At 40.0% G+C, this 17,721-nt stretch overlaps 1 protein-coding gene across 9 annotated transcripts in view; it reads right to left on the reverse strand.

Annotated features, from left to right (window-relative positions):
- Positions 1–17,721, reverse strand: part of slc4a3 (solute carrier family 4 member 3) — an 84,841-nt gene that overhangs the window by 38,333 nt on the left and 28,787 nt on the right. For 4 of the 9 annotated variants that reach the window (XM_085249770.1, XM_085249772.1, XM_085249767.1 and 1 more), the window contains exons 2-6: positions 15,651–16,055; positions 7,416–7,590; positions 4,031–4,281; positions 3,656–3,846; positions 289–515 (exon numbers count right to left, since the gene is read on the reverse strand). In XM_085249770.1, the coding sequence (XP_085105896.1) occupies positions 289–515; positions 3,656–3,846; positions 4,031–4,281; positions 7,416–7,590; positions 15,651–15,704 (898 nt within the window). In that variant the 5' untranslated portion in view covers positions 15,705–16,055. Of the gene's footprint in view, positions 1–288; positions 516–1,741; positions 1,814–1,869; positions 1,886–2,085; positions 2,215–3,655; positions 3,847–4,030; positions 4,282–7,415; positions 7,591–15,650; positions 16,056–17,276; positions 17,363–17,721 lie in introns of those variants that run through there. The other 5 variants (XM_085249771.1, XM_085249768.1, XM_085249773.1 and 2 more) reach the window with 5 other exon arrangements.

Raw genomic sequence — 17,721 nt, forward strand, 5'->3', positions numbered from 1 at the left:
CGGTTATAAATCAAGCACATTGCAGCAACTGTTGCTGTGATTTGGCTCTATATAAATAAAACTGAATTGAATTGAATTATAATCATGTTGCTCTCAATAAAATATCTCCCTCTGCTGGTACTGCATCTCACTGCAACTTACTGCAACTTCTGCATTCATGTGCTTTTCACACTTTGGAGAGGCAAAGTGTGAAATGGACACAGTGGAACACGTGTCTATTACATGTTTTTCTGTGATACTGGGTTGAACATAAACTTCCCTAAAAATACAGTGTAGTATTTTTCTTACTTTTCATGTCATCCAGATCAGCGCTGACCAACATTTGGGCTTCAGCCTCATCAGTGGGCACCTGCTGATAGACGGCAGTCTCCAGGGCAGTCATGCTGCCGATGCAGATCCGCTCCCGCAGGTCGTAGTTGTTTCGCTGGGTGCCCGGCAGACGGTGGTGGACAGGCTTCTTGCGGAACCAGCCATGAGGTGTGATTGAACTTGAGGGATCTGATCCTGAGGGAACACTGACAAAGAGCACTATAAGTTAATTTTAATTTAATAATTAAATAATTAATTCTTTGACATTATGAAAGAACTTTATTTTATTGTTTTCAAAACCAAAATATGAACCACAATGTAGTCCACAAATCAACCATAAATCATCACATTATAAAGTATTAATATACTTTATGTTAAAATCGTTTTTGATAAATACTCTCTTGGCTCATGCACTGCGGTTACTTTACCAACAGAGGGCTTCACAACACAACAACAGGCCTGGATCTCCTCTCCAAGCCTCTGAGTCATCCTCAGCTGAGCTTACTCAAACACAGCAATGAAACGCTGCATGGCTCAGGCATGATGCTTGTTTCTGTGCTTTTATCCAGTGAGCCATTAGCAGAGACAAGGACTTGAATCACCATGGCGCCCCTGACCTCCCAACAGCAAACTCCATGCATAATTCAAAGCATCACCAAATAATTCATATTCTGATGGTTATATTGTATGTGTTAGCAAGCCAGATATGAATGATTCAGCTGGAACCATTAATGGATCATAACTGCCCTAAAAACTGCACGTATGGGTTATAAATGTCATTGGCTTCCAATGACAAGTATCACACATCTAAAAATACAGCTTACTTAGCCTATGCTCTCGTATGCACGAGCCTGTTTTATAGGTTTTGCTGCACGAAAAAGTATTCACACAGTTAAAGGTTTCAAATTCAGAAAACAACAGAAAGCACTGAATATAAACCAAAATGTATTTAATAAATTTGAAACTGATAAAATACTAAATTATGACTGTTGTTAGGAAAATGTAACCAGCAACATGCTCCTGTGATAGGCTTTATCACTGCCAAATTCTGCCTTGTGAAACAGACAGCAGTCAGGGATAAACTGATAACAAAAGGCTGTTAAAGCTGCATAATTAAGTGGATGAAAGTTTAACAAAAGACTTGGTGTAGTGTGAAAGAATTTGCTCACAATGATAATCCTACAGCTAATCTCATCCCTGTATTTCCCCACAGTGTTATAGCATCTTTTAGCAATGTATTTCAGTTTTATGGCCCACAGCTTTAATAGCCTCCCACTGCTTTAATCAGCTGTGTTTTCAGCTTCAGTGGGCAGCTGTTTCCAGCAATATAATCTTTAATGAACACACTGTTACCTGTCCAACATATCAGCCACAAACAGACAACTTTAGCAGCTAGCTTAACTTTAGCAGCTAGCTGCTAATGGTCAGATACCTGAAAAACTACACAATGGGTTGGTGGAGACTAAAATAGAGATGCACAGCTAAAGGTAGAGCAGTTTATGAGGTGATTGTAACTGTTTGTGTATGAAAGTATGCGTGTCCTCCATACTCTCCCCGCACTCGTTATATTATCCATTTTTGATCTGCACACAGCTGTTGCCAGAACGTTGCACTCGCTTACGTCATTGTCATGAGACACTCTCACAAAACACAAAAACAAAAAAAAACCAACAACACAGTTTTAGTAACGCAGCGTGCTTGCGGGAAAGTAACAGTAATCTAATTACCTTTTTGCAATAGTAATCCCTTACTTTACTCGTTACTCACTTTACTTACTTGTAAGTCGTTACTGCCCATCTCTGCCCACAGCCACCTTGAACCCATCTGTCCCTCCAACTGAACACCTCTCCACTGTTCTCATACATCTCCTGCATTAGCCTCCCATACTTCTCCACTACTCCTGACTTCCTCACTAGTAACAAAGATCCTCTCTTTGTACAATGATATGCATTACAACCAGTTTAGTGTCAAGCAGGGCTAATGTGGGGAACATAATTATTAGCTCTGATCCTATGCATGCCGGTCAGAGCTCATCACAGTGAGGGACAACACGAACAGTCGAAACTTTAAGGGCTGATTGATAACAAAAATCAATAGTACTGGGTGTGTGTTACTCCATATTTGTTCTTTTGCACAATTAACCTCAGTTAGCATTCTGCTAGCAGTTTACCTATGCTGCATTTCTGATACAGCTAAATTCTCAGTAAATCTGTTGTCAAGAAATATTGTTCTGTTCTTGCTGTGAGACAATAGAACACCCATGAAACACTTATATATGTGCACTGTATTAACAACGGTGGAGCTTAATTAAGCTGTTCTGCACCTCTAAAATCCAGATTTTTGTAATTGTGATGCTGTCTGACAAACTCTGCAGTCACAAATGTTAAAAACAACAGCTGTGCCAAGAACTCGGCTATATTTACTGGGGCGATTGTGGCTCAAGAGTTGGCAGTTCGTCTTGTAATTGGAAGGTTGCCGGTTCGAGTCCTGGCTCTGACAGTCTCGGTCGTTGTTTCCTTGGGCAAGACACTTCACCCGTTGCTTACTGGTGGTGGTCAGAGGGCCCGATGGTGCCAGTGTCCGGGCAGCCTCGCCTCTGTCAGTGCGCCCCAGGGCAGCTGTGGCTACAATGTAGCTTGCCATCACCAGTGTGTGAATGGGTGGATGACTGAATGTAGTGTAAATTGCTTTGGGGTCCATAGGGACCAAGTAAAGCGCTATACAAATACAGGCCATTTACCATTTACAAGCCAAACTATCATTCGGAGAGAAAGTCAGAAGCCACTGAGTGACTTATTCAGGTCTGCACTGGCAGACCGTATACTGAAACACATGTGCTGCTCTTATTGGCTGCTTCTCTCTATCACTCATAAACTTCTTCCTCAAAGGGGCAGGTGCAGCAGCCACACTAGTTTGATTTAAAGTTACCAACACTGAAACTGATTATCAAACAGTCAGAGTGCAAGTGTGCAGCATTTACGACTGGAATTTAAAATACACATTCTGGATGTAATATGAATACACATATTACTATTACATCTACGACTTTAAGACGTAATATTAATATGTGTATTAAAGTGGTAGAATATGGGACCTAGAAAAGGTTTCAATTTGAGTTAATTTAGCTAAAAGACTGACAAGAGGTCAGTACTGGTCAGTGAGTAGGCTGTAGCATATCGGCTTTTTTCACAATGTCCTGTAGCAACAGACACGCTAATTATGCGAAACATATGAAACAAATTATATGAATATTTGCCATCTTTGTGTTGGGGAGTGTTGCAGATTTTATACATTTTACAAATGTTTACTAGGACATTGGAGAGGACTCAGATGTCAGAAGTCACACCTGTTGCATGCTGCTTCTCCTCCATCCATGTCATCGTTCTGTCCAGTAACAGTTATTCCCCCATTATGAGCCGCCCCCTTTGTCAGAGTCAGCGCAGTTGTTTTCCTCGACAAAGGTTGTTCTTCGTTTTCCGTGTGGACGATAGTGTGGTGAAGGGGTTCCCCCAAGTCCTCTTGGCTCCCCAAACTAAACTGAGAGAAAGAGGAGGATCAGTGAGGGGGAGGCATATATAAAGCTGGCTATACATAGTAAAACCATAATCAAAACCACAGATGATTCTCTTTTGTTTAAGTATTAATGCCACAAGCATCTTATCAGCAGCTCAGGTACATGAGTGGATTTTGCAAAAGTTACACTGTATAAGTCACATTTTACCTGTGGCTGGACCTCAGGGAGCTCTGCGGGAGTGGCAGCCACCCCTTGCCCTTCGGTCTCCGACTCTGCCTCTTCCTCGTCTACCTCGTGTATGGTAGGCGTAACGTCAGAAGGCGGCAGCGAAGTCTTTTTTTTCCTGCGCTTCTTTTTGCGCCTCTTCTCCATGCTGTGTACCCTCTTCCGTAAACGCTGGGGCACGGGCAGGTGAGTGGACAAGGGGTGGTGCATATGGTGAAATGTGTGTCTGTGATCTGTGTCAAAGAGAGGCCATGATATCAGATGGTTTATTCACATCAGCTGGCTGAGCAGCTCATTCCATATCACGTGAAATGCTTTTTCTTTGGTGATGTATACAGACTTCCCAGCTGCACATCCATGACATCAATCGCTCACTCCAACAGCTCAAAGGGGGTTTATTGGATTGCAGTTCGATGAATGTGGAGGCCATTTGAGTACAGCGAACTCACCATCATGATCAAGAAACCAGACAGAAATAATCTGAGCTTTGTGATACATTATTCTTCACAAAGCAGCCATTAGAAGATGGGTACACTGTGGTCATAACTGGATGGGAATAATCAACAACAATAGTCTGGAAGGTTGTGGTGTTCAAACAATTGCCAGTTGATAATAAGGTTTTCAAGGTATTCCTAGAGAACATCCCCCACAGCATTACACCACCACAAGCAGCCTGAACTTCTAGGATGGATCCATGATCAAATTCACTCACACTACAATCCAAGTGTTGTAGCAGAAATCAAGATTCATCAGGCAACATTTTTCCAGTCATCCGTTGCCCAATTTTAGCAAACCAATGTGAATCATAGCCTCAGTTTCCTTTTCTTGGCTAACAGGAGCGGCACCCAGTGCGGTCTTCTGCTGCTTTAGCCCATCTTCTTCAAGGAGCAAAATGTTGTGCATTTACAGATGATATTCTGCATACTGTGGTTCTCTGAGTTCATTTTTCCTTCCTATAAGCAGCAGTCTGGCCATTCTCCTCTGACAATTCCCAGTGTAAATTTATTCTGCACATGTTAAAGTCATGGGTCCTCCACAGAATGACAGCGGTACCATGAGGGGATGTTTTTATTCTTAGCTACCTCACACATTTCAGCCTGTCTGAAAAACTCCTATACTTATTATCGACTTCTCCCCAAACAATTTCTAACTGGGATTCAGCTCAGCAGAATGCAGAACAGTTTGAAGAATATTGGGATGAGACTTCTTATAGTTTGTATTTGGCTAAAAGGGTATATACATTATATGAATATTTTTTTACCTTTTCTAGCCATTTACAGTGATAGACATCACAGAAAGTCATAAAAATAAAATGCAGACGTTATTCTTTTTCTGAAATACTATAGTCGCCAAACGTGTTGAAAAACTTTTACTAAAATCACTAATTAGCATTATATTTGCATTTTTCCTCGTTTCAGGATGTGTGAGCCCTTTATATTTGTTGTTTCTCTCCTACTCTCTGTGCCCACACAGGCTGCAGCCTATATTGTCATACCACCAACAGACATATTGTTCTGTTTCTTTTCAGGCAATGAACAGTTGCCGACTGAAACTGCACTTTTAATCAAAAATCGCTTCCAAGTAATTTCCAAGCGGCAGCAGTGTGCTGATGTGAGCTGTGAGCTTCTGTTGTTAAAGAAGTTGGAAACTTTGAGGAGAACCTCAGAACCAGCTGGGTACTTAAAAAAGCTGATATACCAGCCGGCCTTAGGACTACTTATAGTTTGCTTGGGCCAAGACTTTGAATTCCTTTCAATATCAAACATGCAGTGTAAAAAAAGTGCAACTTTCAGTTGAAAGAATCTTCCTTTAATTCCTAAAACCCTAGAAAGACATAACTAAAACACTCTTTAACAAACACCAAAGGAAAGCAGCTCCATCTTTACCAATATTATCTCTTGTCAGGTGATAGCCGTCAGCTAATCTCTTGAAAGCTAATCCAGCCTTTTACTCAACATACCCAATATATGGTGCCCTGCTTTGATCTAATCTCTTACCACAACGGACAGGGTCAGGATCAGCTGGGATACATGTGTATTTACAGTACAGGATATTTCAGCACTGATGATTGTTATGATGCCAGATAGCAACAGTAAAAGATTTTTTTTAAAGCACTGTAGAAAAATCGACATTATGTGCACTGTCACATAATGTGGCATTGTCTTATTTCTTGCATAGTTGTATATATGTATATTTTTTCATTTTCATTTCTATTGTTTGCACCTTTGATCCAGGAGGATGATATTTCGTCCCACTGTATACTTGAGTGCATATTGTTGGGTTGACAATAAACATCAACTTGTCTTGAGATTGTTTCATGTCAGTGTATCTTAAATTGTAGTCTTCAGTGTACTGAGTGTATAGGTACCAGCAGCAATGGCTGCAGTGACTCCAGCCATGCTCCCAAAAGTATAGGACAAATGTGTCTATTATATGGACACATGCTGTACGTCCAGAGGGGGACACATTAAATAGGCACTTTTAAATTGTGTTTGTAAAATTTCATATTCAGTCATGTATTTTAAGATTTACAATAAGCTTCTATGTCCATTACTTCTATGTCCACCTTTTGAAATTCTTACGGATACATCCTGTAATTTGTTTGGACAGAGTTGCAGCTTTTCCTCTGTAAAAATTTTGTGATTGTTTCCTTGTCTTGAAAAGCTCTATATAAATACATTTTACTTGCTTGCTTACTTTGTTCACAAAATCTAGTAAATAGTTCAAATAACTGTGCAGTGCTCAATTCTAAGATACGTGGTAGAAATTCATACGCAGTGTACAGAGTGCACTGCAGATAAAGCTGATGGATACCACATGACAGGAGTACTGTCATGGCTGCTGGTGCCAGACGGTCTAGTCTCAGTATTTCAGTAACTGCTGATCTGCTGGGATTTTCCCACACAACCATCTCTGGGGTTTACAGCATCAGCTCTCTGGGTGAAAGGGTCTTGTTGATTCTTGCTGATAGGAAGACAACAGAAACTCAACAAAAGCCACTTGTTATAACCAAAGGATGCAGAAGAGCATCTCTGAATGAACAACACATTGCAGATGGGCTACAGCAGCAGAAGACAACACCAGGTGTCAGTCCTGTGAGCTGAGAACAGTGAACTGAAGCTACAATTTGCAAAGGTCACCGAAAATGAACAACAGAAGATTTGAAAAATGTTGCCTGATCTGATGAGTAGCCCTAAACCGAAATAAAATAAATATAGAAATGCTAATGAAAATGAGTTTTGGTCAGTAATATAAAAACAAATCCAAAATATCAAATTCGACATTTGACTGCAGTCTTGTCCCAGTGGCTTCTTTTGTTTGTGCAAGTGAAGCTATACTGTCATGTGTGCACGGCAGCTTTGCTTACACTCAAAGTCTTTCTCAGTGTAGTGTCGCCCCATCCTGTCTCCACTGGTAGAAGCAGAGTCACTGATGATGTCTGCAAAGCGCTCCACGGACAGAGCTTTCTCCCAGCTCTCTTCCTCCTCTTCTTCCTCCTGGTCCTCCACGCATCCATCCTCATCTTCCTCTTCCACCCTTACCTGGACGACAGTACAAATACTTTCAGTAAAGACAAAAAAGGATGATTAACTGCATGGCAATAACCGTAACTCATATATCCAAAGGCCACTCTTGCCCCCTGTCATTGAACCTCAGCTTTAACAAGAAGTTTTTCCAGTTTGCTATAAAATCTCTACGTGATACATGAAATGTGTTACCCTGATTACTATATTGTATATGCTAGCAGCCACACGAGAGGAACATTCATGCTAAATGAAAGTGTAATGCTAATCTGGGATGAATGCAAAACAAATAATTATTTTTGCTACTATTTTATATGGAAAGTAGGTCTGCTGTTTCTATTTCCAGACATGATTTGCACTCAAGCCAAAGATTTATTTTTGCTGTTAAAAAGCAAAACAAAACATGTGATTGTATTTTAAAATAATTCTGCATCATCAGAATAGGAACACAGCAACTGTATATTCTCTGTTACATGCACAGAGGACATCAAATCAATACAACAAAGTGCTAAGCAGCAAAGAACTAATGCACTAGAGAGCCCCTGGAGACAGTGAAGACTGATGGGAGTGTCCTGCCTCAGCTATTTGGTGCTTGTGATAGGTCAGAATCACTGGCACATGCTGCTTCCTCTGCCTCAGATTGGTGCTGGCACAGTGCGTACTTTGGCTACCGTTCAGTGGTCTCAGATTGCTGTGCCAGGGCTCCATTACTTCCTAATTACCAGCAGGATGAAGGGACATGATGCATTTAATGATCCAAGCTACCTATCTACACAAGGCTGAGGCAGATGTAGCTAGGCAGAATAAAAGAAAGGTTTTTTTTTTTTTTTTTTTAAAGTGAGTGAGCAGTGAACGCCTTGTTTTTACTGCATGTCCAGCTCAATTTTGTTCATGGTTTAATGTGCTCTGTGTTCCAATGAGTCAATTTCCCCATTCACTTCCTCATTTCCTTCACCTGCTCTGGTGAGGGCTATTCGTCAGAGTAAGACCCTGAATTTAATAGTCCCGACATATTGCAACAGGGAACAATATTCTAGGGAGAGTTTACTACAGACAAGAGGCCTAACTCTTTCATGTTAGCTTTGAAGTCAGATGAGGTGGAAGGACACAGGAGGTGGGCCACCCCAGCCCAGGTGGTGGCGGCGTGATACGTACAGGAATAGAATCACACACAATGGCTTACAGTGATTTGAAATATTGTATGCTTTAAGTACTGTATGCCCAAATGGAAATCAGATCTATTACACAAAAAAAACCCCAAAAAATCAGGAAGGTATATTTGCCCTGTTTGCTATGAGTGCCATCACTGTGGGTTACAATCTACTGTCTGTAGATGTAATATTTCATGAAAATTCAAAATCTCTGTGGCTGGTTTGGCCACTTTGAACCAATTAAAATGTAAAGAAGCTTAAATTAAAAAAGTTCAATCAACACAGCTGAGAGCCTCTCTAACCTTTACTCTAACCGCCCGACATCTACTACAATATTAATTTTTCATAATTTGTGGTATGGTGAGCCAGAGATGCATTTAAATATTTATCAGCGGCTGACTACTGTTCAGGAGGGCGTATGTGGGGCTGTGTTTGCTTTGTGTGAGGATTAAGTGTACTCGTGTTAGTGATCAGGAAACACTAAGTGAAAGCCATCGGGGTTCTGTACACGCATTTCAGTTATGAAGTCACAAGGTGAATCAGGAATACTGTGAGGTCAGTTATAAATGATAAGCTACTGTAAAGAAATTTGGATTATGTTACATGTGTCTGTGAAGGTTCTCAGTCATCCAGGTCATCGTAGTCTAAGGAGCTGCGAAAAAAAAAGTGTCTGAACTTCTTTAAGTTGCTTGAAGACGTTTCACCTCTCATCTTCAGTTCTAAGAACAATTAGTGGAGAGTCCCAGATTTTAAGCCCTATGGGAGTGTCCCCAAGAGGGTCGTGGACCCCCTATTGATCCTCTACCTAATCACACGAGCCAAGGTGTGAAAACAGGTGTGGGTCACAATCAGCCAAGGTTTCGGGTGAACCCATTGTGAAGCCTAGATTCATTGAGGTCATATGGCCCAGGATGTGAGTGGGCATTAAGGTGTCTGCGAAGGGATCTCAAAACTGAATTATAGATGGCACACAGTTGGTGTCGTAAGCCACCGCCTCTGTTCAAAGATGGTCGCTCACAGTGGACATAGAAGCTTCTTTCACTCCTAAGAACTATCTTAACTGTCCCCTTTTAACAGCTGTACCCTTGTTGAATGACCAAACTCTTCATCCAAAGTACACAAGTACTTCTATGTTTGAGGTAATATAGTGCAATAGTTCATTCAAGTAAATTATTTAAGTTTTTAAATGCAAACAGAGATTGCAGCATGCACTGTTTGACTGTCACAACTATACGAGGAAAAACAGCATGCATGATGGGAACTTTCTGTGTCTTTAATGCACGTTAAATTAGATCTTCCTTGTTTCTTCTCACAGTAATGAAAACTAAGTTAACCATGATGAACCTTCATATTAAATTAGCGTCCTACCATTGTACATGTATTATCTAATGAAGTCATAGAGAGCAGCAGGTTCACAGGTTGTATTTGTAACATTTTTTTAAAATAAAATAAAAAAGGACGTCACATTAGTTGCATCAAAATATGTGTTTTACGTGTAAGAAATTACAGCTGAGTTGAATAAATTAGCAAATGTGAGACGAGTACACATCAGCTACTGAAGCAACCATCAAAGAAACAGACTTTGAATAAACTTTGGTTTTGGCTTATAAAAGCTGTGAAAACACCATTGGACACTAAATTTAAAATATAAAATGAACCTTTTACTAATTAAAACACAGGTGGATAAAAATATTTAGCTCTTTAAAATTCTTCTCTTTGTGTTTCCTCGCAGAGTGCTCCTCTTTCTGTTGCTTCCTCCTCCTTTTATTTGGCGTGCCGTGTTTAAAGCGGCTTCCCTGTCGCTTTAAGCCGGGCCTCTTTGATTTAAGGAGCTGGCACGCTTCCCAGAAAAACAAATCACAACTAACATAAATATCAGCATCAGTGTTTTGCTTTTCTTCTCACTGCACAGCTGATGTTTATGAGCAATTATTTCAAACTGAACAGTTTGCATAAATATGATGTTTTGAAATAAAATGAGGGATGGTGAGCTCTCCTCAAATATGGTTCAATTATTGCATGCACCCATAAGCCTTATGAGCCTAATTACTTCTGTTAACTTCTATAGAGTCCCTGTAGAAAACAGCAGCCTTTGTCTTCAGTAAATTAGCCCATTTATAACTGCAACATGCTATCAAATAGAAATATTCAACATATGTTGCGTTATCTTATACATATGCCCGCGCTGCAGTATAGAATTGAAACTTTTGAACAATACGGTGCCACACAGTATCAGTTTTAGGTTGAAGGTGTACTTGGAACCCTTTTGGTGAAACCTTCAATTAAAGTTTACTACAGAGAGGACAAACTGACAGCACTGCAACCAAGCCAGTGATCCTTTTATGTAGTAAGCACTTAAAATAAGAACTTCAAATAACTGAAGACCAAGCAAATAAAGAGATACCACTGATTTGTCAATTTAACATTTAAATGCAATGCAACTGATTACCAAAGCTGGATACTTGTTTTCCTGGGGCTGTCAAAGAGTACAATGTAAATCTAAGGACAAAAAGAAAATGTCTGCAACAAGTCATCATGGTTTGGTTTTTTTATGTAGAAGTTTCAAAAATGTGGCAAATTAAAATGATAGAATTTAACCAGGTTCTTCCATGCTGCACCACATATGAAACATCACTGTTAGCGTTGAGAAAAAACACTTAGATACATAAGCAAAAGGTGCAATGCAAATATAAGAAATACAATAAATTACAGGAGTGCAGCATCCCACATTACCACCAAATGATGATCAGTGCTGTTAGCAGCAATGTGCATTGCCCCATCAACATGCAGTCCAGAGGTGATCAGGTCTTTGCAACCGTAGCACCTAGACTCTGGAATAACCTCCCTGCTCATATTCGTTGGCTATTATCTGGCTTGTTGTGTTGTCACCTTTATTGTTTCTTGCCCTGTTCCTTCTTAACTGTTTCGCTCTCATTGTCTCATGCTCTGTCTGACTGTGAAGCACTTTGGTCAACTCAGTTGTTATTAATATGTGCTATAGAAATACACTTTGATTGATTTGATTGATGTGCCTTAAATTGCAAGAAACAAAAATACGTGACTAAACCAGGACCTATGCTGTGTTGTTTCAGCCAGTTCACACCTCCAGTGAACATGTCAAAGTGTCCCCCAGTAACCCTAAACCACACCTGCCTCCATTAGAGAGTGAGTGTGTATGTGGTGGTTAGAAGTGTTTAAAGGTATAGAATAAAATACTGTATAAATGTATGTGTGAATGGGTGAATGTGGCTTACAGTAAAAAGCGCCTTGAGTGCTCACTAAGCGTAGAAAAGCTTGGTATAAATAACAGTCCATTTACCATTCACGTTAGAGAGCAACACCAGTGGTCTCTGTGGCAACGGGGACCATTGGGCTTTGCTTTCATATGATTCATACACACATGCCCTCACACTAAACCACAAAAACAAAGTCTCGACTAGCAGAATCAATCAGACTGTAGGAGACTAAAACCTGTGCAGAGAAGCCGCTCCGTCTCACTGCAGAGGCTCCGTCTGTGTATATGAACACAGAGCTGACAAGTGATTGAAGGTAGAAAAGAGTCTACTTTTTGCAGCCAATCGTTGAGCCTGTTATTTCCACCAAACTACAATATGTTACATGCACTTTGGAGGACACAGTTCCCGCTGTGCATAATGACACATCACCTACTTAGATGATAGAACTGTTTTTCCCTGAGATCACCGGCTATTCTGTTTCGCTTGAAGCAAAGCTACAAAGCATTGTGCAAAGCTGGACATGGAGCATTTTCCACAGACCCCAGGGTGACTCATCACTGCTTGGAGAAATTGGAAGTAACAATTTAGTCTTCAAGACATTTCAGTGCTCTTTTCACTCAAGATAATCATCTTGCTATTGTGTAAGGAAATGCTATTGCTCAAAATATGAGCAAGGATGTACACCGAGCCACACCAGAGTCTAAACAGCAGGATTTTATGACAAAAGTCAACTCATTAATTGAATCTCTGCAATTTGCTCAACTTCAATGAACTCTGATATGCAAATATGGTCTGCTCATTATCCATTTATGACCTTGGATTGAACAGTTTTAAGAATTTAAACAGAGAAGGCAACTGAGCTTATTATCAGTTTTGCACAATCCACCTAATTTCCTCTGCCAAACTATAAACTACTCCACCAAAAGTAATTGTAGACCACTAAAAGAGCAGATGGTGCAAATATGTCTCCTGAGTACAATGGGTCTTGTGCTGGCATGTTTCTGGCTGGCTAGAACGAACAATAGCAGTTAGTTTATCAATGGACTGTCAGCTAGTCCTGTAACATTGGTGCATGCGGCCGAGCTTATGTTAATTTAAAATGTTATTGCTTGCTGCCATATGGCAAAAATATAAACAATGCCTTTGGAAATATTGGAAACAAGCCCTTTGTTTTCGATACACATGGTGCGTCAAAGGGCAGCGTTAGCCTGAGGATGACAGAACAGTAATGTCCAAATGCTTCCGACTGAATTAACAGATCCAAGTAGAAAATATTCAAAACAACAACAAATATTATGTTGTATTGCCTATTGTACACCATTATGGATATGGAAATATCTGCAGGCATTGCTCTCTGGTCGAAACAAGTGTTCTGGCAGCTAACTGGTGTGAAAGTGTGAACTGAGTGCTGGAGATGTTGCAGCTAAGAACTGACTTAACACCAACTCAAACAAATCATTTCATGGCTATCTGTCAAACAATCATGTAGGCTTGTTTTCTCACTTAGCTTTCTGATCTCAAGCCGCACTCGCTAACAGCACTGAAGTTTCTGGAGACGTCCTGTAGCTTTAAAGGAACACGACTCTATTGTACAAGCTGCTATAATAACATCTGCTACACAACACTTTTCTTATTCAGATTACTTACTCTATTACTTATCCAGAGTAATAGAGTAACTAGCTGGTTAGACACCATGTTTCTTTAAGGACTGACCTCAATTCTGTCTGAATTTAGAAGCAGGCCTTTATGTATTTAAGACATTCATGTGGATAGATGAAGCTGGTTATCAGATGCATTGCAATGAAAATGTACAATATGTCTCATAATTAGAGCAGGGCGATATGACCAAAAATATTTATCAAGATATACATTTAAAAATTTGCGATAACGATATAACTGACGATATAATTGACACTAGACAAAATACTTTACAACTCCAAAACTTCATTAGTGCAAAAAAACCCCATCAATGTATTTTCACTTAAACAAGCAGCTGTTTTTTATCTCCATTAAAGTTATATAAAAATTTAACAGTGCAAATGCAAATTCCTTGCTGACAGTTTAACCAAAAGGCATTTGCAGTGGGAATTGGCCGACATATCCTCAGCATAACCATGTATAATATCCACAAAACTTAAAAAGAGGTTATACACACACAATACGGTAAAATTATGTTGAAGCACAGTATGTATCACTCCGCGAGGCTCCTGACTACGGTAGCCGTAATGCTCCGACAACCCATTAAGCAGTGCAGGTTCATAGCTTAGCAAAGTCGTACTAAAACATTTGACAGATTTTCGAGCGCCGTGTACCACAGAAAATCGTTTTGAGGTCAGTAAGCACAACCAGAATTCATACATAAGGCACACGGGATTATAAGGGGCACTGTCGACTTTCAGAAAAATCAAAGGATTGAATTTAAGTGTGCCGTATTTTCCAAAAAACACGGAAAAAACGACGGCCCTCTAGCATGCTCTACCAAAAATAGTGCTTTGTTGTGTATCTGACGGACGAAGTCTAAACCAGTTCCACACCAATGAAGTTGCAGAATTTTTACAAACCAATTCTGCTTCATCCGTTTCATTCAACGAGCCGCTTTTGCCCTTCTCATTCTCCGTCGCCGCCATGCTTTTTCCGCCATGTGCGTAAACAGAAGGCTGGTGGTTGGATCCTGGGCAGTTCCAGTCTCCATTTGGCAAGATATTAACCCCAAGTTGCTCGCCAATGCATGCGTCAGAATAGGGCTGGGCTTTGCTAAGCTACGAAGCCGCTCCGCTTGATGGATTGTCGGAGCATTAAGGGTATTGTAGTCAGGAGCCTCGCGGAGTGATACGTACTGTGCTTCAACATAATATTACCGTATTGTGTGTGTATAACCTCTTTTTAAGTTTTGTGGATATTATACATGGTTATGCTGAGGATATGTCAGCCAATTCCCACTGCAAATGCCTTTTGGTTAAACTGTCAGCAAGGAATTTGCATTTGCACTATTAAATTTTTATATAACTTTAATGCACATAAAAAACAGCTGCTTGTTTAAGTGAAAATACATTGATGATTTGTTTGTTTTTTTGCACTAATAAAGTTGTGGAGTTGTAAAGTATTTGGTCTAGTGTCAATTATATCGTCAGTTATATCGTTATCGCAAATTTTTAAATGTATATTGTGATAAATATTTCTGGTCATATCGCCCTGCTCTGCGTCAGAATATGAATGTTAGATAGAAAGCACTAAAGCGTATGAATGGGTTAATGCGGTTGTATAAAGTGCTTCGGAGCTCCAGGACAATAGAAAAGTGCTATATAGAAATCAGTCCATTTAATAGACACGTTGATGGTTTGTAGAACGTATGTATTGAAGTTAACACCAAAACTCAAGCACTTCTGATTTAAGGCTTTATTTTTCAGAGCCAAAGTATCCAAGGTCATACGCAGTGAGGATGTAAGACTGTTAACAAGATAACCGACCTCTGTGGGAGTAGAGTTCAGGTAGCTGCTCTGCACTGTGTTGGCACATGGCATTGAAAAAGATGAAAGAAAATTAACTGCATCCTTGAAGTTTCAAATAGACATCTACTGTAATGACATTCATTAACCCCTCCTGTGCAATCCATTATTATATTATTATGCTAACTATCGTTATTCTTATTTTTATAATAACAGGTTCAGTTTAAGAAAACAATACTTCTTACCTGCTGTAGGTTTATTAACACATCTATGTCAGGGGCATGACCTCCTGTAGCCATGGGGCCCGGCAAGCAGCCAGAGGGTAGAGCAGACCTCTAAAACGTGCAGGGTCCCGCAGGGAAGTGGACTAGTGTGGCTGGAATGAGGGGAGACTGGCTATGGAATTGCTGTGAGGAAGATGATGCGGTGGACGTGACTGGACCAACAAGAGTGGTCCAAGAAGTGGGTGACAAAGGTCAAAGTGTTTAGGTGTTGAGGTCAGGTAGGGTTTGTATCTTTGGGAGAGGGGAATAAGCAGGAGAGAGAAAGAGGGAAAGAAGGGCTGCACGGCAGGAACCTGGAGGAGGACGGGATCAGCCCTTCTCTTTCACTGCTGGGGATCCAGGAAGCCTTTGGGGTGGCATAACCTGCTGGAGAATGAACAGGGTAGGAGGTTAGCAGTCAGATATGATGGATAGTTTGTAACCAAGTGACCAAGTGACCAACCTTACATGTGACCAAGCACATGTAAGGTTATATAGTACATAATCACCATATGCTGATGGATACACATCCAAAGAAACACAGTCATATATAACCACAAATTACACACAGTAAACTATAAGTCCACAGACAAATCTGAAAACAAAATGTGAATCAGAGAATCTAATTTTAATTTTTTCCTTTTTAAAAAATGTTGAGGTTTTTTTTAAGCTAGGTAGCTTAGCATAATTACAGGAAGTGGTCCAAATTAAACAATGTTCTGTAAAATCATAACAAAATCCACCTATGAGCAAGTCTAAAGTTTGCTATTACTGATTATAAAGTGTTTTGAGTGCTCAGAGTAGAAAAGCTTTATATAACAATGAGTACCACAAAAAGATGTTGGAGGTGTTTGCTTACAGATTGTACTGCCTTGTACAAAGGCAGGGTAGCTGCTTTGACCGTTTGCAGCTATGAGCTGGTTGGCTTGTAAATTATTATTTATGCAAAAGTATATTCAGGTGGTAGTAATGTAATTGACATTATAAAACATGCACGTAGCTTTTGCTGTGGAAAAATGGAGCTACATGAATTTTACTTGAATGTCACTAGATGTCGATAGCTGTGGTTAGAAAAAAATAGTTAAGCCTACGCTGTTCTGGTGAGTTTATGAGCTCACTAAATTATTTTGGATTGTATTGAATAACAAAAACTCTTTTTTTTGTAAATCATGATCACTAGACAATGAGCATGCTGCCTATGAGACAAAAAATTGTTAAACTGAAAAAAAGTCTGAAGGTTTGGTCACTGACTGCTTGGCTTTTTATGTCATAATTAAAAATGTGGCCAATAAAAGTATATATCTGAGTGACGGTAATAACATTTAATACGTAAAATGGTATTACGGTAGAATTATTTGTCTTTGGTGTAGTGTGACCTAGATAAGTTAGTTAAGCTATTTATTACAGTAAGTCAGGTAAAGTAATTATATATTTGAAACAGCTATTTCCCCACTTCTCACCTAGCTGACGTTGGCAGGGAAACAGGGAAATCTAGAGCTCTGTACCAGAAAATACCAGACTGATGCAAAAAACAGCTCACTGTGAGTCTCAGTGGGACTGTTACCATTATGTTAAAATTAAATTTCCAGATAGAAATTAGCATCTTACCAGCTAAGTGACTGTTAAGATATCTTCACAGGTCATTACTGCTGGTGCTCCATGAATTAAATGATTTCAAGTCTTTAGATCAGTTTCATAATTTGAAAACCCCAGTAGCACACATCCACAAAGAGCAGACAGCTGAATCATCCTGAAAATGTCAAAAATAAATGCTAGTGATTGGACTGGTCTCAACATGATGGAAAACAGGTGCTTCTCTTCCATGTAAACATGCCGGTTGTTGGTCTGTAATTATATTATTCTGGGCAGTGCAGGAGGGGACGGGGCAGGGGAAGAGCTGCCATTTAAAATCCACTAACTCCTCCAAAGACTGAGTCTGTGCTGTCTATAATTTTGGTGTGCCTACATTGCTTTGCCAGACCAGACAGAGAAGGAAATACCAGAATACGCTAATCCGAAAATCCTTTTGTCATGCGCAGGCTTTGCTTTGATT

Source organism: Mchenga conophoros, linkage group LG16, assembly GCF_057382185.1.
Source record: "Mchenga conophoros isolate Kocher_MC1m ecotype Shallow Benthic linkage group LG16, M_conophoros_male_GT1.1, whole genome shotgun sequence".
NCBI classification, from domain to species: Eukaryota; Metazoa; Chordata; class Actinopteri; order Cichliformes; family Cichlidae; genus Mchenga; species Mchenga conophoros.